At 52.5% G+C, this 27,933-nt stretch overlaps 1 protein-coding gene across 1 annotated transcript in view; it reads left to right on the top strand.

The window, feature by feature from the left end:
* LDB3 (LIM domain binding 3) overlaps nt 1-27,933 on the top strand; it is a gene marked incomplete at its 5' end in the record, with an annotated part of 321,917 nt that overhangs the window by 289,724 nt on the left and 4,260 nt on the right. Inside the window, 5 exons of the mRNA XM_081823087.1 lie at nt 10,165-10,307; nt 16,665-17,085; nt 18,218-18,398; nt 19,019-19,139; nt 24,622-24,737. Coding sequence (XP_081679213.1) covers nt 10,165-10,307; nt 16,665-17,085; nt 18,218-18,398; nt 19,019-19,139; nt 24,622-24,737 — 982 coding nt within the window. The remainder of the gene's footprint in view (nt 1-10,164; nt 10,308-16,664; nt 17,086-18,217; nt 18,399-19,018; nt 19,140-24,621; nt 24,738-27,933) is intronic.

The raw sequence follows: 27,933 nt of genomic DNA, 5'->3' as shown, positions 1-27,933 counted from the left end.
TCCCAAGAGCCCGCAGCCAAAGCAGCCCTGCCCAGCCCTAACCACATGGGCCAGGGAGAACCCAGAGACCCACCCCTTTGCCCAGCCTGACCTCAGGCCCACTAGCCAGGCCCCTACTCCGTGGCTTCCTACTCACTCAGCTCAGGGACATTAGTCCCTCAATCCTGGTCCTTGGGACTCTGGTCTTGCCCCAAACCAGGAAAGTACTCTGTGGGTGGCCAAGCTTCTCCAAACCAAACTCTTCCCTCCCATGCCCCCTGCCCGAGCTGTCAGACAGAATGGGACACATCCCCTAACCCTCTCTTTCCTCCTCTCTTCTCTCTGTCTCTCTGTCTCTGTCTCTGTCTCTCTCTGTGCCACAGGGAAAGGTTTGAAACGGAACGTAACAGCCCACGTTTTGCCAAATTGCGCAACTGGCACCATGGCCTTTCGGCCCAAATCCTTAATGTTAAAAGCTAAAAGCCTATCTGGAATCCCCCCACTCCTCTCAGGCTGGACCCCCCTCCACCCCCCACACAGTTCTGGCATGTGAGCCCCACGGTGATGCTTGAGAATGTATAGCTGTGCTGGGGGGCACCTTGGATAGACCACTGCAGCAGTTCTGCTCTCTGCCCACCCCACAGCTGATAGCCGAGGCCCAGCCCCACACAGCACTACCCCCATTCCTGCCCCCACCCTGAGTACAACCCTCACCACCCCGCCCTCATGGTCCACGCCTCTGTTCCCCTGCCCAGGGCCTTAACCATAGATCAGAGAGGATGTGGCAGGTTTTTCCCCCCAGAACCGAGGGAAACAACGTGCCACTGGCCCATTTCCCACCCCCCTCAGCTCCTAGGAGAGGCAGTCTGGCCTAGTGCTGTCCTGGAATAGGCCGCCTCTAGGTCAGGGTCCCGGGAAGAGGCCAAACCCAGCCCCCCCCACCCCCGGCCCCACTTGCTCCCTCGCTGCCTTCTGGAGCCTTCTGGAGCCCGGGCAGCCCGGAACAGGGCTGTCTGCAGAGGAAGTGGAAGCCCCAGGGTAGATGAGGCAGAGGTCCCTCCAGGCTGTGGTGAGATTGGGGTGTGTGCTCTCCTCTCTGTGCTGTGTGTGCTGGCTCCCTAGTTCTCTCTCCTGTACATATAAGCATGCTTGTTCTAAAATAAAGAGGATTTAAAATGAACCAAACCAGCCCCCGTCATGCTGTGCCTGTGTGCGTACCACTCGAGGGGCATTCTGAGATGGGGAGAGGACAGGCACCCCCTGAAAAGGGGCTCGGGCAGTGCCCACTGGGGCTGGAACCCAGTGCAGCTCTGCCTGCTGCTGACTTCCTGACTCGAGGGCCCCACCCGGGCTGGGGGAGCTCAGCGGGGGGCAAATGGTGGCTGGGAGTCTGCACTGCGGCCCACTGGGCAGCTGTAGCCTCCCACAGTGCAGTGGGGATGAGGGGGGAAGGTTCTGGAATGTCCCCTACCTCCCCACCCACACCCAACCACAACCAGCAGGCCTACTGATCAGAAATCATCCCCATCCCCGGCATGCTGCAAGGCCCTGGCCCAGGAAGGCACTGTCATGCTCAGCCCTGGTTCAGGAAGCAAGGAAGGGGCTCGCCTGGACTAAGGAGCAGCTCACAGGGGAACTGCTGGAGGACCTCAGTGGGCTGAGGCCATGGCTGAGAGGAGAGGAGGGGGAAGCCTTGGGCTTGCTGAAGCCTTGCTCAGTGGCAGGCAGGTGTGGAAGGCCTCCAGTTTGGTCTTGCTTCTAGCCCTGGCCACCTGTGGCCTTGTCCTAGTCCTGAGCATTTAAGACTGTCTACCCACTTGCCTACCCAGCAGCCTATCCCCTGATTGAGGGAACCACAGGCTAAAAATAAAGGCAGATGCCAAGGTCCATCCCCCAGGGTTCCCCAAATGCCCCCCATGGCTGGACTGGGCCAGAGCCTTGCTCCCACTCCCATTACTGGGCATAGGCTTTCTTTCTGCCTCTAGGGACTTGGCAATCCCACCTGGAAGGGGTGGCCAGGGGGAGAGCTCTATCCTGCCCACCACACTGAGCTGCTCCCCGAAGCGCCCCACCAGCTTATTCCACCTTGGCCTCCCATCCCTTCCTACCTCTAGCAGTCTGAGTCCAGGGCCAAGGCCAGGCCCAGGCAGAGCAGGCTGGCTGGGGGATCAACAGGGGAGGGTAGGTGTGGGCTCCTGCTTGCATCAAGCATCCTGGAGCACACCCATATTTAGCTGACCTTTTGTTGAGGACTACCAAGGCCCAAGGGTAGGTTGTGGGGCCACGGGCTGCCGGACAGAGAGAGAAGTCCCAGGCAGTGGGTGTCCTGAGGCTGGCAGAGGATGTGGGCCAACCAGTCAGAGCTGGTGGGCTTGCAGCCCCCTGTCTTCGGCCCCTGCCTGTTGAAGCCCTCCTGAAGCCCTGGAAGGCCCTCATTTGCTTTCCACCCTGCCCAGTGTCCTCCCAATGACCCCCAGCTCCTGCACGAGCGCATTGGGCAGCCCTAGGCCAGGGGACTGTGTAAAGCCCTCTGGGTGACACTGAGGAGAGATTTCCTCATCTGGCATTCAGTGTCTATGGGCTTTAGTCAGGGCGCCACGCCTGACTGCTGTGGGTGCCAAAGGAATCAGAAAGGACCGAGGTGGACGGTGGCTGACCATGATGCAAAGTTGGTCATGTGAGGTCCAGAGACAGGGAGCAAGCACCCCTCCAAGCAGGGGGTCAGAGAAAACTTCCTGGAAGAAGCCATCTGCGTGTTTGATCTTCATGACTAGGTAGGATTGGGGCAAGTGCAGTTAGGGAAAGCTGGGCAGGTGCTCTAAGCAGAGGGAACAGAAGTGCTGAGGAGAAGAAGGGGTGTCCCGGAACCCTGAGTTAATCAGTTTGACTCGAATGGATGGTCTGGTTAGTGGTCCAGAGCTGAGATGCCAGGCGCGGGGACTCTGTATTCTGAAGGGCACGTGGGACTAGCAAAGGTTGCAGGGCATCATTCACTCTACAGCCTATGGGGATCACCGGACGGTGTTCTTGAGGGGTGTCGTTAGCCTAGAGTACAATGACCCCGGGGCCCCTGGAGTTGTGCAGTGCAGCAGCCCTGCTGTAGCGTGATGTGGGCAGGGCTGCCCTGAGCCGTAGCCATCAGGTTGCAAGCTGGAATGCCAACTCGATCGGTGGCAGCATGAATAATTTCAAGAGCAACCCCCTGACTGGAGTTCTGCCATCATGCAATCAACAGAGATGTTCATATTCCGTTCTCTTAACTAACACAAACAGCATCATCACCTGAAGAGTGGCAGCCACCCCCCGGCATGATCAGTCACAACACCTCCACCATCACCCATGGTTCCAACCTGAGCCCAGTGACCACGAAACCCAAGACCCAGCACCATCACCAATACCATCCTTATCCTTTCCATACATATCATTGCCATCAATAAGAGCATCAGCCAAGCCCTGCCATTCCCTCCGTCAAGGGCCATCACGACAGAGCAGGGGCACTGGGTTGGCACGGTGCCCTTGCTGCCAGCCGGGCTGCGGGAAGCGATGGGCTGAAAGGGGGACGGTAGCCAGGTTGTGTTTGTCCTCCGGCCACGCCCTCCCCATGCAGCTGTGAGCATTGGAGTGTAGGTGGTTCGGTGCTTTGGTCTGGTTTTTGCTTTGGTGTTTAAAGTGGATTATGACTGAGTCAGGAGGCAGTTGTTGAATCCCAGACTAGGCTGGGGTGATCTGGTGGGTACTCTCTTCAGGAGTGCTGCCAGGGCCAAGTAAGTGCCCTGCAGTGCTTGCTCTCCTTGGGGTTTCTGGGTGCCTGTGGAACTTCAGGCCAGAGCCGACCCGAACAAGAACCCCAAGATCCTACAGGATGCCCTCAGCGCCACCCCTACTTCTCCTAGGCCCTGGCTGCTTGGTGTCTGCCAACAGTGGGCCTAAACAGGATGCTAGACCATGAATTTTCCTAGGGCCCCCATCTAGCTCCACCGCCCCCCTTCCCCCCCAGAATTCAGTGTTCGTTTGGAGCTATGCTTGGGGAGAGCACCACGTAAGTTGGTCTGACAGAGAATTAGAGCAAAAGGGACAGGCAGAGCCGACTTCCTGTTTGTCCTACAGAATACGGTCTCTAACCCAGACATTTTCATCACTCCTGTCCTGAGCGGTGTCCTCAGTTCTCGGAAGCCCACCAGAAGCATGCAACAGGGTCAGGGAGAAACAAATAAAGGAGACCAGGTGTCCTCATCAGCCTGAGCTGTCCCAGGCCACACCTGCTTGCGCCATGAGGAGGGTCTGAGTAGCCAGCTCCGTGCTATGACTCAGCACTTTTCTGAGGCGATGCTTCACAGGCATGACTTCTAGAAACCAGGTTCTTTTGTGGAGGGTGGGTGAGTGGCCTCAAGGCACTGATGCAGGCTGAGAGCGGGGCTACCTGAGGCTTTCTGTCAGAATCACTAAGCTGGGAAAATGCTGGACAGGACATGACCACTGCCCTTGTCCACCCTGAATTCGTCCCACACAGTCATGGAGAAGAATGGCGCTCCCTCCCACAGGATAGTCAGGCTACAACCTTGCCACGTCTCTGGTTCTCTTCTTCCCCAACCCTCTCTCGCTATTTCATGCCTTTCTCTACCACACACCTCTCTGGATGGAGGAGAGCACTTCAGCAGCGCTTTCGTAAAGAGCTCATGGCCCACTTGTGTTGCTACCTGGGAGAGACCTCCTTAGCACCGCGCTCCTCCAAGTGTGGTCTGCGGACCAGCAGCAGTGGGTGGCACCCCCCGGGAGCCTATCGGAAATGTAGACTCTCAGCCCCCTGACTCAATGAACCGGAAGCTGCATTTTATCAAGATTCCCAGGCGATTTGTCTTCCTATGAAAGATTGAGAAGCTCTGTAGTGATTAGGGCTCACACCGTTTTCCGCCCCTTGGCAGCTGCGTGGCATTTAACAGAGATTCAATCTGTCTGGACCTCAGGTTCTTCATCTGTAAAACGAGGATCATGATACCAATCGCTCAGGGAGGTTGAAAGGATCAAATGGAGTGATGCTGGTACAGTTATTCAGTACAAGGTCTGGCATATGGTAGATAGTCACAGAGGGAAGATTAGTATTCTAATTGTTTTCAAATAAGAAGAGTGTGTTTTGCTGGGGAAAGATTCTACTTGACTAATCACAAGAAGTTTCGTTCTTCCTCCATGAGGGTGCCACTTGGCGTCCTGGGTAAGGTTTCAAATCCAAAGTCATGTCACTCAGATCCTGCTGTCACTGCCAGGAAGTGCCAGGAGGTTGGGCGATTGATTGAATTCTCTCAGCCTCCATTCCCTCATCTATTAAACAGAGTCGATGAGCAGAGGGCTGTTGGGAGGAATTAAAGACACGTGCCTGGCATGTAGTACGAGTTCAAGAAATGAATTGCAGAGCATGGGGGAGGTCATTTCCGCTGGCAGGAGCTGCATATCCTGCTACTGTTGTAGCGAGTACAAATCTCTGTCCAAAGACCCCAAGGAGCAAAGAATGTGCATTTCGTTGCTTTCCTATAATTTAATTTGTATTCTCTGCCCTGCTTTGCAGAGATGGCAGAAATCGAATCCTATCAGCCCAGGCTCTGATGCTCTTCTTTTGCCTGGACTGGTTCAGGGGACGAGGTGCTTACAGAGGCAGTAGGGTGGGGCGTGTGGGGACCTGGTCCTCGGTGGTGGTCGGCCTGCGTTGACATCTGCTGGGATATCCCCAACCCACGTGGTCTCATGCTGGTGCACACGCCAGAACAGCCACCTCTCTCGTTCCCAGTTACAGGGTCTCTCAGCTGTGTGGGCACTCAGGACCTTGTTCATGACTCTTGGGCGGTGTGTGGGAAACCCTCTAAGGCCGCTAGGCCACATGATGGCCTGGGGATCTTTGGGCTGTCTTGGGTCTGCCTGCCCCTTCATCATGGGCAGGGGAGACTCTGGGGTCCTGCTACTTCCCCAGGGTTTATCCAGAACAAGGACACGGCTCCCTCTCTTCTTGAATCCCCCTTGCCACATTGCCCCCTTTCTCGTTCCGATGCCCTTGACCTGCTTGGCATGGCAGCTTTCGTCCGTCTTCCAGATGCATTCAGTGCCCCGAGTCATCTGCAGCCTGACACCCAGGCTCTCAGAACTCCACAGATGTGCACGTCTTACCTCTGCTTTGTGCCTTGTTATCATCCCTTCTCAAATGCAATGCATGCCTCTGACTAAATGGGGAAGGAAAACAGGATGGGCGAGGAAACTCGGCTGGTAGTTCAATCTACTTTTCCACCACACTGTGTTTTTATCATATATACAGAGAAAGACAAATTAGGAAGTACATAGAAATTGGGGGCGGGGTGGGTATGTGGAAACTTGCCAGGCTTGAGAATATTTTTGATGCGACCGTGGCCCTCCAAGTGCTCTGAGCCCTTCCCTCTTGGGGTCCTGGGAACTCCTTCCCTGAGCCTGGAAACACACCTTCCGGAAGATTCTACCCTGTTGGCAGTATGGATGGTGCCTTCTGCCCAGCCTGCCTCTGCTGCAGCCACCATCCCTCTGCAGGGGGACCCCCTTGACCTCTTGTCTTTCTTGGTCCCACCTCATCAGCACCCCTATTGAGCATGCTCCAGTGTGCACCAGCCAGGCCGCCACCCCGCAGCTGCCCGCTTCTGCCCAGCCACCTGCTGCTGCCCCTCCCCGTGCAGCCTCGCCACCCCCGACCGCAGCCACTGCCCATGCTGCCAGCGCGCCCGCCGCAGCCCCTGCCTCAAGCCCCGCGGACAGTCCAAGGTAACTGGCCCACAGGCGCCGGCCCTGACCTCAGGCAAGGGAGGCAGGAACGGCCTCAGCCTTGGTCCCCCTGTTGACAACTGTGTCCAGCCCTCGGAAAGGCCCGTCCACGGTGGTTAGGACCCCGGGGTCCTTGGGAAGCCAAGCCTAGCACTGCCTGGTGCTGAGAGCGAAGGGGAGACTGGGGGTCACTGCAGGGGAACACACTGTGCGGCTCAGGACAGACATAGGGACGTGTGCTGCCCTGCCCCCCAGCACACGTTCTGAGATAGAGGTAAAAGTCTCTCTCTCTCTCTCTCACACGCACACACACACGGAGTTAGATAACAAAGAGAGACCTGGAACTGGGATAAAGGGGGAGAATGGAAATTGTCCCTGTGGTCTGGGGAAGTCAAGGAAGGCTCTCTGGAGGAGGGAGCAGAGACAGTGTTGACCTGGGCATGTCAGGCAGGTCAGATATGGGCAGATATTTAGCGACTAACTTGCCCTCTTCCTTTACCCTCTCTTCTCTCTTTTTTTTTTTTTTTTAAAGATTTTATTTATTTATTTGAGAGAGCGAGAATGAGAGAGAGTACATGAGAGGGGGGAGGGTCAGAGGGAGAAGCAGGCTCCTCGCTGAGCAGGGAGCCCGATGCGGGACTCGATCCCGGGACTCCAGGATCATGACCTGAGCCGAAGGCAGTTGCTTAACCAACTGAGCCACCCAGGTGCCCCTCTTCTCTCTTGATAGAGAGCATGCTACCTCCAGAGGTAGCCCATGTCATGGGACTTAAATCTCTGCTCCACCACTTACTGTCTATAATCCACAGACAGTGACTGAACTTCTCTGAAGCTTAGTTTCTCCTCTGCTAAGATGTTTAATGCAACATCTATTTTTGAGGGTTGGGACAGAAAAAAGTGTGCATAAATCACCCAGCACATAAAATGCTCTCGAGTCTTATGAGTTACTGCATTTTAATCTGACCTCCTGGATACCCAGCAAAGGCAGGGGTGGGGAAGGGGGGCAATGGGGGGTTGCAGTTTGCAAAGGGTGCAGAGGGGTGCGGGGAGGTAGACAGGGCAGGATGGATGAGTCATTCTAGAATGGCCAGGCAGTGTAACGGCCAGACAGGCCCAACTCTTTCTGGGCTGCATGGAGCTGTCAAGTTGGTGTTTGGGGTCAGAGCCAGCTTTCCCAGTTTCCCATGCTCCCTTCCCAGGGTTTTGCTGGAAAGGTCATGCCTCTCTGGGTCAGGGTTCAAAGGTCCCTGGCACAGCTTGAGGCAGGATGGAGGGTGGGCAGAGTGGCCTGCAGACCTGTGTGCTGCCCCCCTGCCCCCAGGCTTCATAGGGACCTAGGTGGTGCCAAGGCTAGGCTTTGCCCAGCCCAACTCAAGCCTCAAGGGTGAGCCCAGTCTGGACCTCCAGGGGTTGTTTTATTCCAGCTTCCTGGGGTCACTTAGCAAGTTGCTTCCCCTCTGCACACCAGAGTCTCTTCAGGTAAGGGCACAAAGAAACTTTGAAGAGGGTAAGAAATGTCTCTGTTGTTAAGTGGGGAGATGCCTCTCAAGTTGGATGGAGAAGCTCCAGACGCTGGGGCCTTGCTCAAGGGTAAGCTCCAGCACTGTGCTTCAGGCCTCTGTGTCTTCAGTGTCCTGGGGCCCTCAGGAGCCCCTCAACAGAGCAAACCCTTCCTTCCTTTGCCTTACAAAGGGAGATGAGGGCTGGGTGGAGGTTGGAGAGATGCCTGGAGGGGTCCTAGCACCAGGCCAGAGCAGAGAGGACCAGGGAACCACGCTCTGGGCCTAGATACCTCCCCTTCTTGCACAAGGCTAGATGGAGCTAGAGGGAGCCAGGGGGAGGCAAATGGACACCCCAGCCTTTGTTGGCATGGCCTCAGAATCCTTGCTGGGTGTCTTAAGCCTCTGCTTCCTCCCCCAGTGCCAATCCCTGACACAGGACCTTTAGCTCCTGGGATGCTGGGAAAGCTTTCTCCACAGCTGGGAGCTGGCTAAGCCCCATTGACCCTCAGCCTTCCACCATAGTGGAGGCTGGACACCCCTGGACACTCCCTCTTCCATTAAGGCCCCTACTCCACTGTGGTTTATCAGAGCAGGGCAGGCCGGCCCAGGGAGGGGAGACAATGCCTCACCCCATCAGGAACATGGTAACTTGGCACGGTAAGTCTGCACACCCCCTGCGTCTGGGGCACTGGCTGTCTGAGGTTCATTCTACCTCCATACCATCTGGGCAGCACTGCACACGCTTCTGGGTCTGCTCAGGAGCTTGGCAGTGCGATGGGTTCTTAGCTCAGGGCCACCCCCTCCCACAGCCCTGGAGAAGAAGGTGCTTCCTTATCCTTGGACTCTGCCCAGCACCTGGGCCCTGGGGGAACAGCTGGAAGGAAGGCAGGAAGCCATGGGCTGGGGGCGGGGAGTACGTTTGCAGGGGCTCACTTCTCTAGCATCCCCATCAATGACCCATTTGCCCTGGGTATGGACATGTGGTCCCCAAGGGGATCTGAAAGATGTAGGGAGAGACCAAGGATGTGTTCAGTAAGGTGTTCTTCAGTTTTAAGTGGAAAAAAGAGGGGGGGGGGGTTGTTCACTGACAAATGAAACTGGGAAACACTGAATGAGACGAAGTTGAACGTGCTGCTTAACTCCAGTACTTAGAGCCTTTAGCTCTCCAAGGGGAGAGGCCAAGAACGGCATTTCCTGAGGGCAACGAACTGTGGTACTTTCCCCCCATCACTGAGGTCCCATGGTTCCTGGGTCACAAGTGGGAAAAGGCTGCTCTAGGCCTCTTGGCAGCTAACTCAGCGGGAAGAGGGCAACAGGAATCCTATGCAGAGAAGCCTCTGTGTGTGTGTGTGTGGGGGGGGGGGGTCTCCTGGCTTCCAATGAGCCCTCCCTGGAGCACCCAGAAACCTGAGACTTGGCAGCTCCCTCCAGCCACGTAGGAAGGGGAATGGGGAGGAGGGCAGTGGCCTGAGGCTGTGCCCCAGAAGGTCAGAAGGTTTAGGGAGAAGGGGAGCTCCGACCACCTCCATCTGTCTCCTCTCTCTCGCTACTGCCCCCTCCAGCCCCAGCCCCACCCTGGCAATCTCTCCCTGGGGACTGAAGGGTTTTCTGTGTGTCTTTCTGGCTGGCTGGTGATTTTCCTCCCTCTCTCCTAAGGTGGTGGCACCAGCAATGGGCTGTATTGCTCTAACCAGGCTCACAAAGACTCAGCCCCCAGAAGCAGCTTCTTCCCCTCAAAGACCACCATGGTCTTTCCTTCACAGCCTCTGGCAACCCCCTAGGACTATCTCTGTCAGGTTTTCTCCTTGCAGAGGCTCCTGAAGACGGGGGAGCCCGCCTGCCAGGACTGCAGGCCCCAGGGCCTGGGTGGGGCTGTGCTTCTGGCTGCTAACTCCTCCCCCCTTGGTTCCAGGCCCCAGGCCTCTGCCTACAGTCCCGCCAAGGCGACCTCTCCAGCACCTGCCACTCATACATACAGTGAGGCCTCAGCTGCCCCTGCGCCCAAGCCCCGGGTGGTCACCACCGCCAGCATCCGGCCTTCTGTCTACCAGCCAGGTGAGAGGCAGAACGGAGGGGAGGGTGGACATGGCTTCTAGGCCACATCCCCAAAGGGTTGGTGGCCAGTGAAGCCCTGCTAACGAGGCTCAGCCCTCCTTCCTCCAAATGTGGGCCAGAATCCTATGGAGCCTGCCTCTGGCCCTGGGGAGACAGGTGAGCGGTGCCAGGCAGGAATGGAGCCACCCAGCTCTTAGGAAGATCCCGTTCCTGGCCGAGGATTTCCAGGCTCAAGGTGAAGGAAGAAAGGGTTTAGGGGAGGAGCTTGTTTCTCCAGGAGTCTGGGTCTGCCTCAAGCTGGAAGACAGGCAGGTGTAATGAAAACACCATAGGCTTTGGACAGACCTCCTGCATCATGCCGTGACCCTGGGCAACCTGCTCATCCTGTCTGGTCTTTGGTTTCCTCAGCTGAGGCAGGATAATGGAGGCCCAGAGAGCACACGTGACCAGCAACAGAATGGCCAGCACAGGGTCAGCCGGTGGCTGAGCTCACTTGGTTGTCTGTTCCATTGCTCTGGTCCCCATTCTCAACACTGCCCCCGGCCCCTCCACAGGGATGAGGACTCAGCCCCATGTCCCCTCTTTCCTCGCAAAGTCTGGCCTGCGCCTCAGAGCCTGAGGGCAATTCTCAGTTACCTCGCCCTCCCTTGCCTGCCCCCTGCACAGTGAAGCTGAGGGCTCTTTAGCCAGTATTTTCCCAGGCTGGGGGAAGGTCCTGTGTGCCCTGGTCTAGCAGATATGTCCACAGGAGGGCTCTGGGCATCTATAGCCGTCCAGGGCTGATACCACCATCCCCTCCTTCCCACTGGATTCTGACCCTGAACTCCAGGAGGGCAGGGCTGTGGCAGATTTTCTTCACTGGCTCCCCAGCCCCTGACTCAGGCCTGGCACCGAGGAGGCGCTCAGCAAAGGTAGTGGATGAAGGAATAAATGAATGACTGAATGCTGGTAAGGAACTCAAGTTGGGGGTAAAGAATGGCATGGGGAGAGGCTGTGAACTGTGCACTCTGGTGGCTGAACACACAGGGGTCATGGGTCGCAAGGGTTCCCAGAGGGGGCCCATGCAAGTTCCATGGGTGGCTGAGATAGGATTTTAGGTGGGCATACACTTTTCATTTAAAGCATATTTCTCTTCACAGCCATCTTGACTATAGAAATTCTAGCAATAATGACATTTTCCACTTGCAGTAATATCCAAACTGTTCTCCGCCCCCCTCCCAAATGGTTACACACACCATTTTCACACATGGTAACAGTGATGAGGTGAGGAAGTTAAGGACTTGTTCAGGAAAGAATGGGGTAGCTAACTCTAAGGGGACAGGGAGGGGGCTTCTCGATATCACGCCAGAAAGGAAGAGTTGGTCAAGAAGTCATGAGGTCGAGTCCAGACTCAGGAGCATATCCTGTTTTTGTTTTTTGGTTTTAAAGATTTTATTTATTTATTTGAGGAGGGACACAGCAAGAGAGGGAACACAAGCAGGGGAAGTGGGAGAGGGAGAAGCAGACTCCCCTGCCGAGCAGGGAGCTCGATGCGGGGCTCGATCCCAGGACCCTGGGATCATGACCTGAGCAGACGCCTAACAACTGAGCCACCCAGGCGCCCCAGGAGCATATCCTGTTAGGGAAAAGGAGAGACCCCAGAGAGGATCCTCAAGGAAGCCGGAGGGCAGGGAGGTCAGACAGGGACTGCGCCGGAAGGGCCTTGCTCTGGGGAGCCTGACTTGACGCGCAGGGCCGAGGAGCCATCATGAGCCCTCCTCGTGGAGAGCTCTGCCCGCGGTGTTGAGTGCGGGCGGTAGAAGCGGCTTCAGCATCAGACCGGCTCCTGTGCGGGGCTCTGCTCCGCCTCCCCCAAGGCAAAGCACTTCGTCCCGGCGGCCTGAATTCCCTGCTCTGAAAAACGGGCACGAAGCTATGTAGACCTCGCGTTCTGGGGACGAAAGGAAGCACCCAGCCGAGTACTTGGCACACAGGAGGCGCCCTTCCCTGTCCTTCCAGGGGCAGGGACACAAGGTTCTGAGGTTAGAGTCACGGGATTAGGGAGCAGTTCGGAGCTGGCTGCAGTGGTGCAACATCTCCGAGGGAGCTGGAGGACGCGGCTGCCCTGCGGACACGGGGACCACTGCGGGGAGGGCGGGAAGGAGGCCGGCTGAGGCGAGGCGCGCTCTCCGCGCCCAGAGCGCATTTCCGGCCCGGCCCGGGCTCCCTTCCCAGGCGGGTCCTCCTGGGCACCTTCCGGGGCGGACCCCGGGCGCCGGCTCTCCTCCGCAGGCCCGCCAGGGGGCGGCACGGTTCCGAGGGCGCGCGCGCGCCCGCCCGGCCCGCCCGGCCCGCCCGGCCCGCCCGGCGCCCCCTCACCTCCTTGCCGGGCTGGGGCCCAGGCGGGCGAGACGTGCCGGAGCCCCGGGGCGGCGGGGCTCCCTCCGCGGCGTTCCCAGGCGGTGCAGACGTTAACTCATGCCTGCCCGCAGGGAAGGAGGCGACCGGCCTCCGCCCCTCCCCGGGGAGGCCGGGCGGCTGGCGGGCGGCCCGGGGAGAAGCGGGGAACGCGGGCCCGAGTCGCTCCCGTCCTCCGCCGACCCAGGCCGGGCCGCAGCTCCCCGCGGGACTCTTCTGCGCCGAGGGTGGCGTTCGCAGCCCGGCTCTCAGCGCTGGCGCCCGGGCTGGGCGGCCGCTCCCCGGAACACCTGGGGCCCGGGAGGCGGCCGGGTCGGCCTCACCGTGGGCGGAGGGGCCCCGCGCGGGCCGGGGGGAGGCCACGTCGGCCCGCGGGCCGGGCGGGGGCCGGCGCTCGTGGGGAGCCAGGCCCGACCTGGGATGAGTCAGAAATCACCTTGTTTAATTACACATTCCCGAGGCCGCCGAGTGCGATAGGGGCCTTTTGAACTTGCCAATTAGAGATGAAATATCACCTTCTAATTTAGACGGGCTTAATTCCGTCAAGCAGAAATAGCAACAGCCCCGGGCTCGGAGATGGGATATCAAGTCTCCCTTCTGGCACGTCTGGGGTGGCGCGGCCAGAGCCGGGAGGAAGGGCGCAGAGGCAAGGGGACTGGGAAGCAGCCGCTCCTCGCGCTCCCACCCTCACCCCACTAGAGTGGGGGCAAGCGATGCGGAGGAGGGAGCTGCCGGTCTGCGCCTCAGGGAACCGAAGGCCCCTAGGGCAGCCCACCGGACTCCGGATTCCGGCATGCCGCTGACCTGCCGAGACTTTCGCGGGGGCTTAGAAGGGGGGGCTGGATCAGGGAGTCTGGAAGGCCTTCCGGAGGAGGGAAGAGAACGTCTGCCAGGCAGAGGGAATCGGGTTTGTGTTGCTGGAGGGAAGCAGGAAAAGCGGGCAAGGGCCCGAGTTGGAAGGGGCATGCTAAAGCCTGTTTTGCTGCGTAGGGAGTGGTTAAGCAGGGGATCTGGAGTTGAGTCCCACTGCCCGAGCTCCCCAACTTTCCAGTAGTCACTTAGGCTCACCAAGCTTCAGTTCTCCAACTGTAAAGTGGACTAGAAAATATTCTCTGCCTCACTGGATTGCAGTGAGTATTACATGCAATAATACACGTAAAGGGCCTTGCCTGTGGATAACACAGCCGGCCAGTCCTAGGTAGCCACTGAGCTGATGAGGGCAGCACTGTCCAGTAAAAATAAATGTTCTAGTTAACCACATTTTTTAAGGAAAAGGAAGCAGGTGAGATTAATGTTACCATATTTTATTTGACTCAGTATATTCAAAGCATCGTTTCAATATATAGTCAATATAAAATAATTAGTGAGATATTTATATTATTTTCTTGTGCTAAGCCCTGGAACCTAGTGTGTATTTTACACTGATAGCACTTCTCAATTTCGATTAGCCACATTTCAAGGGCTCACTGGCCACCTAGGGCTGCGCACTGGCACAGGATTGGGGCTTTGTTCGTAATCCCTTTCAGCAGAGAGCCCCCACTTTACAAAAAAAAAAGGGTGGGGGACAAAATCTTGCTTAGAACCCCATTATATATAATAGAGAGGGATGAAGCTGCTCTGAAGTTCTGCTAGATCACCTCTCCCCACACCCTCTCCCTGGTGGCGTTCCCCTCATTACCCCTGCCCCAGCACTTTGAGACCCCCTGCTCTGGGCACTTGGCTGCTACGCAAGGTTGTTAGGAAGGGTGGCAACACTTGGAATCTGGGCTTCACAAATTTGCACAGTGCATGCATCATGTCACCCCAGTAGGTCCCCACCACTCTCTTTGAGGCAGGCAGGGGCATCATACTTTCTACCACTGGTGATAGACTTAGTCCCAGGTTATCTGATTTCAGGGTGTCACATCTCCCCTCCCCACCCCCAACATCCCACAGTCTCCCTGGACGGGTTCTCTCAGGTGACCATCAGGCAGTAAGATGAGCTGACAGTTCACCCAGACCCTGAGACCCAGAAGTCACCATGCTCACTAACGTGAAATGATGCATACACTGTGCCAGGCCCTAGGATAAGCACTTTATATTTCTTGTCTCCTTGAAACCTCATAACCAACCTGTGAGGCACTAAGAATTATTAATGCCATCTTTAAAAAGGACATTCAGGCCCAGAGACGTTAAGGAACTTGCCCAGGGACACACAGCCAGGATGTAGTAGCGCTGGGACCTGAACCCAGGGCTCCTGATGGCTGTGCTACATGCCAGAGCATGGGACCTCCTCCAAGTTGATAGTTATTCCTCAATGACATGGTGTGCCAAGATTTTCTGGAAATTAGACTTATATTCTTTACAGAGGCACCTTGGGGTAATAGAATAGTTTTGGAGACTCACTCTGCCACTTACTGGCTCTGTCTGAGCCTCAGTGACCTCAACTGTAAAGGGGACTAAACCAGATGACTTGTTATGTGCCAAGCCTACTCCCTTAGTAAGTGGGAAGAAGATTGATTCCTTATGGAGAGAGTTTTACTTTTAGAAGCCAGCATCACTCCCAACATGGCTCCAAGACAGGGCCATGGCGGGTTTTACCCCTTCAACTTTTGATAACACAGGCCTGGTCCCTACCCACCCACAGTACTGGGATTCCTGTGTTACCCAGCTCTGAAGGGCCAGTCATCTGGGAGTAGAACAATACGATTGGAACGGCAGGCCACAGGCCACCCAAGGTGGTCCAGGAGAACCAGGTGGGAGAGATCAGAGGCCAGGTGGGGAACTTTAGCCCTGAGCAAGACCTTCCTTTCCAGGCTGGAAACTGAGGGGGGCTCTCTCAGGACCCGTCAGCATAGTCCATCCACCTAGGCAGGCTCAGGAATGGAGGGAGGTTGCCCCAGCATGCTTCCCAGGATGGGAGGAATGAGGCCTCTTTCCAGAGGCACAGACTGTGAGTTGAGGTGAGGCTTCTGGAACCTCCCTGGCTGGAATGTGTGCAGGCTCCACAGTGGGAGGCAGCAGAACTTAGAAACCTAGGTTTTGAGGGCGCAGGCCTCAGAGGGCTTTGGGTGAGCAGCTGCTGTGCTCCTTTGTGTTGTCACCCCAAAAAGGTTTTTTAGCTCTGGGAGACTTGGAGGTGGAGGTTCCAGAAGTGAGGTAGTGCATTCTCCTGCACTCTTTCATGGTAATTTCACACGCACTCAGACATACTCTGTTTCCCCCAGAGTGGTGTAGGGGAGCATGGGTCTCCTAGAGGCAACCAAAGACTGAGGGAGCAGCTAGACCTGGGCTGTGTCACCCCAACATCTCTGCCCAGGCTCCCTCTGAATGGCTCTCTCAAGACCCCCGCCCCAATCAAACCAAGGTGAAATTTCCCCCAATATAAATCAAGCTGAAGTGTTTTTTGAGAAAATGATTGTAGCTAAACATGAAACCTGAACCCGAAAACCCAACTGCCCTATCATCCACTTTGTCCCAAAGGCTGGACTAGGTCCAGGTTCAGCAAACACATGTGATTGAGGCATTTCAGATGTCAAATCTCTGGTCAGAGTGCAACTGAAAGCATCTTCCAGTCAAGGCCAAGTTGACCCGCTCCCACCCCCTTCCCGGCCCAGGGGACCCAGATATGAGGCTTGCCTGGCATGCCCGCCCCCATTCCCTGTCTTCTGCAGGCTTCTGGAAGCCAAGGCCTGGCCGAGCCCCACCCCACACAGCTGCAGATATTTATAGCTATGTCCCTTTCCCAGCCCTGTTCAAGCTTCCAAGGGCTCTGCTCTGATTGCTCTTTATCTCCCTTGGCTCCCTGCTGCAAATTCAAATCTGGGGCATCAAGAAGTTCAGGAACGTGTCCTCCATAAAAATTGGAATTGTACCGCTCTAATATCAAAGTCACCTTTTAGAGTTTTCTGGCTGGGGGTGGGGGAAGTTGGGGTAAATGAATTCCTGATACATTTTTCTTTGGCTATTTTTGGCTTGCAGTGCCTGCATCTACCTACAGCCCATCCCCGGGGGCCAATTATAGTCCAGCTCCCTACACCCCCTCACCTGCCCCTGCCTACACCCCCTCTCCTGCCCCCACCTACTCCCCTTCCCTGGCACCAGCCTATACCCCCTCGCCAGCCCCAAGCTATAACCCTGCACCCTCAGCCGCCTACAGTGGGGGCCCTGTGGAGTCTGCCAGCCGCCCCCCATGGGTGACAGATGACAGCTTCTCTCAGAAGTTTGCCCCTGGCAAGAGTACCACCTCCATCAGCAAGCAGACCCTGCCTCGAGGGACCCCTGCCTACACCCCGACGGGGCCCCAGGGGTCTCCCCTGGCCAGGGGCATCGTTCAGCGGGCTGAGCGCGTCCCAGCCAGCAGCAGGACTCCGCTCTGTGGCCACTGCAGCAACATCATCAGGTACGATCCAGCTGTGCCCCTGAGTTGGGGCGCTGGGAGCGCAGGGGTGTGGGGTGCTTGTGCACTGTCTGAACCCTGTGGTAGGGCGGGGGAGGTGAGAGGGAGGGCAGGAGTAGGGAGAAGGCTCCCTGCTGGGCAGCCTCAGGCTCCTCTGGCTTGCCACCTAGTCTGACCCTCTTTGAGCTTTGGCTTCCATACCTGTGTGACACCCACTTCCCCGGGAGTCGGGCGAATTCCATGAAGTAAGTGGGTGAAGCTCCCAGCACGGTGCCTGGTGCCAGGACCTCCCCCTCGGGCTAAGGCCGGGTTCTGGGAATCATAGGTCTTGTTGTCAGGTTTACTGGGCATGGTGCAAGCTGGCTGACAGTGCCAGTTTTGACCCAGCTTTCCTTTAGGGTTCTTTCTGGGTCTTTCCACAGACAGGCCAGTGTTGCTCGGGGCTTTGGTGGGCATCTGCCACCCTAAAAGGAAAACAAGTCATTTCACAGATGTAGGTGACACTTGTTTGGACATAGTATGTTTATAGGATGTGTGTGTTAGGGAGGAGGGCATATATATGTGATAAATACACTTTTACTTAAAGTAACACATGCTCATTAGAGAATAATTAGAGAGTTCCAAAAAGTAAAAATGAAAATGCACCACATTTCCTCATAGTCCCACTGCTCTGACTGCTAATCTGGATCTGGGCTACCCAGGCTGTGCTAGCCCTGTGGCCTTGAACAACTTATTTCACCTCTCTGTGCCTCAGTTTCCTTATCTGAAAGCAGGTACCATAATCCTACTTCTTAGGATTGTTGTAAGCGCTAACCAAGTTAATCCACGCACATTTCTTCTTAAACAGTGCCGGGCAGAGTAAGCACTCAATAAAGGCCAGCCATTGGCATGGTCGTCTTGGCTCTTCTTGTTATGAATACACTTCCCCCGTCCCCTACTTGGAGGTATTTGAGTTGCTTCCCTGTTGTTGCTGCAACAATGAATATCTTTTTGCATAGAGCTTTATCTGAATTTCACATCAGTTCATTAGAACAGTTACAAAAGTCAGGGTTATTGGGTCAAAGTATGAATAGTTTTGGGTGTCCTGAAACATCTGGTCTCGAGCTTTTGGGACTGCCTTTCTCTGCTTCCCCAGGGGCCCCTTTCTGGTAGCCATGGGCCGTTCCTGGCACCCGGAAGAGTTCAACTGTGCCTACTGCAAGACCTCCCTGGCCGACATGTGCTTTGTGGAGGAGCAGAACAACGTGTACTGCGAGCGCTGTTACGAGCAGTTCTTTGCCCCAATCTGTGCCAAGTGCAACACCAAAATCATGGGGGTAAGTGGGCAGCATCCCTCTCCTCTGACTCTTGGCTTTTCCCCAATCTCTCTCCCTCCCCAAGGTTGTGGGGGCCCGTTAGGAAGCCAAGAAGTGGCTGCTAACGGAGAGAGAACAACTTTCTATCCTACAAGGGAGTTGGTTTGCCACCGATGAGCTAGGGAGCGAATGAACATGGAGGGAGAGATGATGACTTGCCTGGGCCACACAGCTCGACGTGTTGGTGGAGCTGCTGCAAAGCAAGTTATCACTTTATAGACTGACCTCGCCACGCACCCACATGTGGCCTTGACCCCTCCATGCTCCTTTGGTAAAGCAGCGGTAATAAGCAAGACCCCCCGCCCCAGCTTTGATGGGAGGGTTCAGAATCACAGCTAATGTCACCACCTCTCCGATGATTTTGACACAGAACCTGGCACCCAGCAGGGGCTACATGAGTGTGAACTCCTCTGCCATCTCCGGGCCTTTCCTCAGCACGTCCAAGGCCCACCTCCTGGGCTCTCCTGCCCTGTTCCCTGTGGGGATGCTCCGGCAGTAGCCAGGGCCTGGTGAGGAAGAGGGGGCCCGGCTTCCTCTCTCCCCTGAACCTCTTGGCCTGAGTGGAGGCTCTTTCCCCCCAGGAAGTGATGCATGCCCTGAGACAGACATGGCACACCACCTGCTTCGTCTGCGCAGCTTGCAAAAAGCCCTTTGGGAACAGCCTCTTCCACATGGAAGATGGGGAGCCCTACTGCGAGAAAGGTAGGACCGCTATGCTGTGGGGAGGCCCCACAGTCTGGGAGAAAGGAGCAGGTACAGGAAGCTCCTGCCCGTGTCCATTCACATGGAACCATCAGGAGGCTCCAAATGGCAGAATCATGCTTTCCTGGGGTGGGGGCCGGGTCTATAGCTTTTTTTTTTTTTTTACACATTTGACCTCAGTTCCCTTCCCTGCACCACATATGCGGATCACAGGTTGGCATCTTGTAACCACTTGGGAAACCTTTCAGATGATTTTGATCTGGAATCTGAAAAGGCTTTGGCTTTGGCTTTGGACTTTCTCTTAGGTTCTGTTCCAGGCTCCACCTCGGGCTGGCTTTGTAACCCTGAGTGAGTTATTAAACTTCTCTGAGCCCCACTTCCCTCATCTGTAAAAAAGGGCGTATAAACACCTGCCTCATGAGTTGTGAGGATTAACCAGAGAAAGTGTGTAAAGCACCAAACATGTGAAAGTCCCTTTCCCTGCTCCTCTGATATTCCTTCAGAGTCCTGTAACCACCCCCAGCTGAATTCAGTTTCTCTCTTCCCCAAAATGCTATGTTTTACCTTAAAACTTGGAGTAAATTATAAATTTTGAAGACAAAGCACTCTATTAGAGAATCAGGTGTCCTGGCTAATTAGCCACTTCCTCACTCATTTATTCATAGACTGCCTCTTTTTTTTTTTTTTAAGATTTATTTATTTATTTTAGAGTGAGAGAGAGAGAGCGAGAGCATCCATGAGTGGGGAGAGGGGCAGAGGAAGAGGGGGAGAGAGGGAGAGAAGCAGACTCCCTGGCGGAGCCAGCCAAAATCAAGAGTCAGGGGTGCCTGGGTGGCTCAGATGGTTAAGCATCTGCCTTTGGCTCAGGTCATGGTCCGAGGGTCCTGGGATCGAGCCTCACGTCGGGCTCCCTGCTCAGTGGGGAGGCTGTTTCTCCCTCTCCCACTCCCCCTGCTTGTGCTCTCTCACTTTCTGTCAAATAAAAAAATAAAATCTTTAAAAAAAAAATCAAGTCAGACGCTCAACTGACTGAGCCACCCAGGCACTCCCACAGACTGCCTTTTTCAGAAAAGGATTTGAGGGAGGGTCCAACAAAGTTACCATAGACATGAAGGTTAAGACAACAGAACTAGAAAATCAGTACCAAATAGAAGAGGGAAAAGCAAGCAGGCTGATTATGAAGAATAACAGAGCAACAGTGACTGGGCAGCAAATTTGTGGGCAAAGAGAGAAACACAGTAAGTTAGTTTACTTTAAAATCAGGAAGGAGAAAACATTCCAGTTCCTCCAGGGGAAAAGCAAAGCAAACAAAAACTATTCTCCCCTGACAACAAATTATAAAAGAAAAATTTCTTGGGTTCTTATATACAGGTGAGATGTCTTCCCAGCTCTTATTAATTGAATGACTTAGTTACTCAGTCACTCCGTGCCTCAGTTTCTATATCTTTAAAAGGAAGAAGATAAGAATCTCTTTTCCTTTCTTGTGAGTGTATGGTGATAATTGTTAGATAATTAGAAGATAATTGATAGATGTGTGTTCATGCCAATACAAATTGCTATTGTTGGGGCACCTGGGTGGCTCAGTAAATTAAGCATCCGACTCTTGGTTTCAGCTCAGGTCATGATCTCAGGGTCATGAGATGGAGCCCCGTGTCGGGCTCCACACTCAGTGCAGAGTCTGCTTGAGATTCTCTCTCTCCTTCTCCCTCTGCCCCTCCCCCTGCTCTCTAAATAAATAAATAAATAAAATCTTAAAACACATACAACAAAAACAAATTGCTATTATTAATTGACTAAAAGCATTACAATTTCTATAATTTGTGTCTGAGGCTTGAAAAGTCCTCAGTACCTCCCCCAAATCTGATGGACATTTAGGTTGCTTCCGCTTCTTGGCTATTGTGAATACCACTGCTATGAACATGTCTAAAAGACCCTGTTTGCAGTTCTTTGGGGGTATATGCCCAGAGGTAGGGTTGCTGGGTCATATGGTATTTCTATTTTTGAGGTTTCCACTATTCCCATGATGGCACTGCACCATTTTACAATCCCACCAGCAGGGCACAGGGTTCTAATTTCACTACATCTTTGCCTACACTTGCTATTTTGCTGGGTTTTTGATAGCAGCCCACCTAATGAGGGTGAAGTGGTATCTCATTGTCGTACCTTGTCATCATTTTTATCAACAACTTGGAAGAAGACACAGAAGGGAGAACGTCAGAATGCTAGGCTCTAGACTCCAAAAGATTTCATCAGCTGCAATCACGAGCTGACACTTTTACATATGATATCTTGCGCATAAGTAAGAGAGCTAGGAGGGCCTGCCCCTGAGCAGTGCCCAGACCTGAAGGGGCATCATGATCACCTGGGAAACTTTAAAGATATAGAAGATCAATTCCCAGATGTACAGATGCAGAATTTTATCACCCTACCCCCACCCATATGATTCTATATTCAATTAAGTTTGAGAATCGAGGTATGATCCAAAGACCAGCAATATCAGAATCACAGAAATGCAGATCTTTGGGCCCCACCCCAGATCTGCTGAATCAGAAACTCTGAGCGGTAGGGCCCAGCAATGTTTAGCGACCCCTTGAGATGATTCTAAAGTTTGAGAACCACTGTTCTCAGAAAGCACTAAGCCCTTTTGCAACAGAGAGCACCTGTGATTTGATGGATGGAAATCCTTTTACAATAGCAATAAAATCCATTAAATACAGGGTACGAATTCAACTTGGGGCATAAGAGAGTTAGTCAAAGAAAATTATAAAGACCTAATAGGAGAAGTAAAGTAAGAAATAAATACATGAGGAACTAGATTATATTCATGGTGGGAAAAGCCCAAGCACAAACTTAATTCCAATTATAGTCTCTCTCTCTCTTTTTTTTTTTTTGGATAAATGATGAAATATGTGAACTTTTAAAAAAAATGTGTTAGGGTCAAGACCGGTGCTACCAAATTTTAAAACAAAGTGGCAGTTCTCCAGATCATACAGAATTAAGTATAAAACAGAAAAACCAATTGGCAGGCCAGACTAGATGTTCCATTGTAAAAGCTTAATTTAAGGCTGCACAGCAAGAGAAGGAATTACTATTTAGTAAGGTTTTCCAAACGATTTCTTTGTTTGTCCGTTCATCCTTCATCCATCAAATGTGTGCCAGTTCCTGTGAAAGACACGGAGCATTAGGAGTGGTCTCTGCCTTCAGAAACCTCAAGCAGACACATCATCCTGTGATACACCAGCACATAAATGGATATTCAAGAGATGATTGAATGAATGAATGAATGGAGGGAGGGAGGGAGGGAGAAGGCAGGGAAGCCCAAGAGAAGCCCTTGGGAAGCCCATCTCATTTCTCTCGGTTGGGGTGGAAGATGAGGACTTTCCAGGAGGAAGGCCTGGGCCCACAGCATTGCAGAGATCCTGGTAGACAAAGTGGGGAGAGTTTTCCAAGCCCAGGACCTGGTTCATACACAGGCATGAGGTAGATGAGACAGTCCAGGGCATCTGGAGACTGGGAGTAATGAGAGAGGAGTCAGAAGTGGGGTACAGGGCTTGCCCTCCCATGGGGTAGCCTATGGCCCTGCTTCTCACCCACACTAGTTCCTACAGAGCACGGAGTGAACTGTAAACCCACTCTAACTTTTTAAAGGAAGCAGAATGATGTTTTTAGTTCTGGTGAGAAATGAAGTATTCCATCAGAGACAGGCCTCATGGACCGTGACGTATAGAACAGCATTTGCATGACAAATCATAATTAAACACAAAAGGGGAAACTGTACGTTGGAAAATAGATGCAAGAGATATAACTTATCAAAGCTCAATGTCAAATAGATAACCAGAGACCACGTGAAGTCATGGAAAGAGGATGAACTTTGGAGTCCATTGAGGCAGGCTCCTTACTGCCGGTGCGATAGAACCTCGGCAGCCAGTTTCCTCATCTTTAAAATGGGAATAATATTTCTTCCTACAGCTGCTGTGAAGATTACCCAGGAAACTTAGAAAATCACTAGTATTGGACTGGTGCCAAGTAGGCACTGGAATCACATTTCCTTCCCTCCTTCCATCCTTTATAAAGACATTCACAATAAGAGCCAAGATTTTTGAGTATCTGTGCCAAGTACATTCATGTACATTATCTTATTGAATCTGTACAACAACCCCACGACTTAGGTACTGTAGTTACTCCCATTCTACAGATAAGAAACCAGAGATGCTGAGAAGTTAGGTGACTTGCCCCAAGCAGGAACAATTCCCGAACAGAGCTAGGACTTGAGCTCAGTGCTGGGTTCTTCAGAACCCAAGTCCATAGCCCCCCATGGCACGCTGCTTCTTAGGATGTGGTCTAAGGTGGAGAATAGGCACACTGTCCACAAGGAGACCTGAGCAGAAACATGGAAGGTGTGAGGAGAAGCCAACTGTGGCAGAGCTGTGGAGAGACAAGCACACTTCCAGGGGTATGAAGGCTTTGTAAGAGGCATCAAACTTCTCTGAAAGAATCTGGAAGAGTTCTACCCTGAGTACGTAGAACTGCTTGTCGCTGGGGCCCAGGGAAGACAGCTCCTGAGTTAGAGTTGGGACCCAGCCCACTCAGCTGTGTGTCTCAGCTGTATGACTCTGGCGAGCCTTGGCTTCCTCATCCACAAAATAAAATAAAACAGAAAAATAATTACAGTTCAATCTCTGAGGGATTTTTTTGAAGATTAAGTTCATTCATTGATTTATTGATTCACCCCATCCGTTATTCATTCCACACATATGTGTTGGGTATTGACTTGTGTGCCAGGCACTGTGTCGAGGGTGGAAAGAAAACAGTACATACTAATCCACAGATCATGACATTGAGATTCTAGTAAAGAATACCATCTGTGCGAGAATGCTTGGTGAACCGTAAAGCATTATACAAACAATACATGGTATTATTATCTCTTCGGTGAGGCAGGGAGGGGGACGAATCTTAACATAGTAGCTCAAATATTGTTTCTAGTAGTGAAACTTTGTTATCAACACAAATGCCCAATGACAGAAGAATTGCCAAGCAAAGAACATGCTATAGAACTCCTAAAAATGTTAAGGGCTCTCCTTCTTCCAAACTAAACATAGCTATTGGGAAATGTGATTTTTTTTTTCTTTTTTGCGATTGGTCTGTTTGGGCTCTAAAGGGTGACAGAGGCAGAAGAGAAAATCACCCTGTAGAAAGAAAGTTAATGACAGATCTGGAAAATGTTTGTAAATTAAACCAGCACAGAGTGGTAACTAAGCCTGAATCCATACACCACCGGTGCAAATTATTGAAAAGAAAAAAACACAATCATGTAACTGGGCATTTTGTCTGCAAGATGAGAAGTAACCAGTTAGGTCCTACGCACTGCCCCAGCTCAGTGATTTGCGGTGTGGTGTCATCGTTGTGGCATTGTGTCAGTGTGTCCAGGATGCTTCTCCCAGCCTGCCTGGATGCCTGGTCCTCACTCTGCCTTTCATTTCAGACTACGTCAATCTGTTCAGCACCAAGTGTCATGGCTGCGATTTCCCCGTGGAGGCTGGGGACAAGTTTATCGAAGCCCTGGGACACACCTGGCATGACACCTGCTTCATCTGCGCAGTATGTTTTTAGCACAGCCGGGGGTTCTGACTTTCTGAGAAGGGGCAAGAGGGACCTAGTGGGCCAGGTGATCAACCCTCTATATCCCTTTCAACACTGGCCCGCTGATATGCTGATCATTTTTATTTATTTGTTTTTTAAGATTTTATTTATTTATTTGAGAGAGAGAATGAGAGAGAGAGCACATGAGAGGGGGGAGGGTCAGAGGGAGAAGCAGACTCCCTGCCGAGCAGGGAGCCCGATGCGGGACTCGATCCCGGGACTCCAGGATCATGACCTGAGCCGAAGGCAGTCGCCCAACCAACTGAGCCACCCAGGCGTCCTATGCTGATCATTTTTAAAAGCTGGCAAGTACCATGATGCTGGATATGTCACAGTCAAGCAAAGTTTATTACTAATAATTACTTCTAAACCAAAGTGGCTTTGTTACTCTCCATTTCATTAAGGAAATGTCAAACCAGCAGCTTGTCTCACCAGGAATGCTCTCAATAGTTGGGAGCAGTGAATGATGCTTGGGTCAGAATAAAGAAGGATGGTTTCCTATGATGATAAGTTGCTTTAGATATGATGAAGTGATTCGAGGGTTTTCCCCTAAATTTTCACAATGAAACACTAGATTGGAGCTTGTTGACTCATTCTATGAAAAGCTGAGATAAGCCTTCTTTTGAGAGAACCTTTAGGAATCGGGGCTGAGTATCATTTTATTTTCCTAAATGGTCTTGCTCCTGATATGTAGTTGCCAGGAGATAAGCCCTAGATGACCTGTTAACCATGTGCCATCTATTTCTCCTGAACAGCCAAGTCATTTTTCCCATGAGGTTGGCATTTTCCTTACGAGGACTCTGGGTTGGGGGAGGGGGGCGCGGACACAGCAATGAGCTCACTGACATTAGGACTCTGCCTTACATTAAGGAAATATTCATCCCTGAGAAAGGCCTGTGATGTGAGTCTGCAGTTGACTGAACTTTATTTGGGAAAATTAATGTGCTGCTACTATGTTTGTTTTGTTTTGGTTTTATCAGAGCTGCTCAAGGTAAAGTGTGGCCATGTATCAAATATCCATGCAGTTTAAACTTGAACTATTTTTATAGGCTTATGATATAGGACAACCCTCATCATAAAGTTTACTGCAATGCACCTCAGTGTCTACACCACATGTACACTCCACCATGCAAGAGGTGCACTGTGTTGACTCTGCTGTAACAATGTACCCAAATCCGATGGCTTCAACAACTGAAATGGACTCTCTCATAGTTCTGGAGGCTAGAAGTCCAAATTCAAGATGTCGGCAGGGCCGTGTGCTCTCCCCTAGCTTTTGGTGGTTTCCAGCAGTCTCTGTGTTTCTTGAATCACAGCTGCAGAACTTCAGTCTCGGCTCCATGTCCCATGGCATCCTTCCCTCTGTGTGTCTGTGTCTTTGCATGGCCTTCTCTGCTGTGTGTGTCTGTCTCTATATGCTTCTCCTTTTCGTATAAGGACACTGGTCCTACTGGATTAATGGCCCATCTTACTCCAGCATGACCTCATCTTAACTTACATCTTAATTATATCTGCAGAGATCCTGCTTCCAAATAAGGTCACTGGTGTGTCCCAGCGCCGAATAGATTGAAGGTACTGGGAGTAAGGACTTCAGCATATGAATTTGGGGGAAGAAACAACACAATTCAATCTAAACACTCCGATTTTCCAGCTTTTGGAATAGATTTTCTAATTGTCTTTTAGGGTCCTTTAAATACATCAGGTCCTCCCCTCTGAAAACGGACAACAATGTGAATATACTGGCTTTCTGGTTATCCCCTAAAGAGCAATGGCTCAGCAAGGCACATAGGGCCCTCTGACCCTGACATTCAAGTCATGGCTTGTCTGATCCTAAGACACTGCATGCAAGTCTGGGTGCCCAACTTCTAGAAGGATCCAAGAGACTTGGAGAAGGTCCAGGGCAGACTGTGACACAGAAGGCCTGTTCTCTCAGGGCAGGCTGACGAGAGGTCTGTGTCACATGGAGAGGGTACCATGGAAAAGGTGAGCATGGGTCTGTCCCTTGAGCCCACTGAGTTTGGCTGAGAATCACAGTGGCACAAATCCCAGAGAGAGACCAGAAGAAGCAGTAAAGCATAGGGTTGTTCAGGCCAAGATTACAGATAAGTTCTGGCAAGGTGTGAGAGACCCATAGCACTGCAGAAGGATCCATCTAAAGAAGCCAGGCAGATCCTGTCCTTTGGAGAATCAGCGTGGTGAATGAATCATTACATCTTCCTCCTAAGTGGCCCTGTGTGGCACTCACTGCCCTGTTAAGGTATAGCGAAGTGAAACATGGTTTTGGTTTTAATTTTTGGAAAGGAATCTTTTGATTGGAAAACTGTGAGGGTTTTTTTTTGGGGGGGGCAAGGGGAATCCTTTTCCATCACTTTATATTGCTAAATCATCTTTGATGAGCATATATTTTCTTATAATTAAAAAATTAATAAGAAAGGAAGATCAGAACTAGCTCTCCCAGCTGATAAGCTGTTTTCCCACCAGTTAGATCTCAGGAGAGCACATAACTTTAGACTAATTCAATTTACCAAATATTGCTTGAGTTTGGGGAACACAAGAGTATCTCTGAACAAAGCTCCACCTTCAAGGAGTTTGGAATCTTGAAAGAAAACAAAGTTGACATATACAAGCAATTAAAGAATAGAACAAGACAGCCTCTCTAAAGTCCTAAGCATATAAAATGAGGGCTGAGATGGGATCCCTGGGTGGCTCGGTTGGTTAAACATCCAGCTCTTGATTTCAGCTCAGGTCATGATCTCAGGGTCATGAGATGGAGCCCCACATTGGGCTCTGTGCTGAGTGTGGAGTCTGCTTAAGATTCTCTCTCCTTCTACCTCTGCCCCACCCCACTCGTGCTCTCTCTCTCAATAAAAAATAATAAGAAATATTTAAAAAAATAAAATGATGGATTAAGCTCCTGTCTGGGGGTTGGGTGAGGGGTTAAGCACATGGGACCACTGTGATGCCACCTTTCTTTCCAACTGTCTTGGAGTGGTCACATGCTCACTGAGCTAAGCTCATCTCAAGAGGGTGATTTCTCTATCCCCATGCCTTTTGTATGTGGGAACTCTACCTGCTGCCCTCCTCCTCCTCCTTTTTCTTTTTTAGTGGGGGCGGGGACAGGCAGAGGGAGAGGGAGAGAGACATTCTTAAGCAGGCT

This window comes from Leptonychotes weddellii, chromosome 6 (assembly GCF_054177405.1).
Source record: "Leptonychotes weddellii isolate Sample4059 chromosome 6, ASM5417740v2, whole genome shotgun sequence".
Lineage (NCBI taxonomy): Eukaryota > Metazoa > Chordata > Mammalia > Carnivora > Phocidae > Leptonychotes > Leptonychotes weddellii.
Note: the sequence above shows the minus strand (reverse complement) of the source record. Positions and strands in the feature narration are given on the sequence as shown.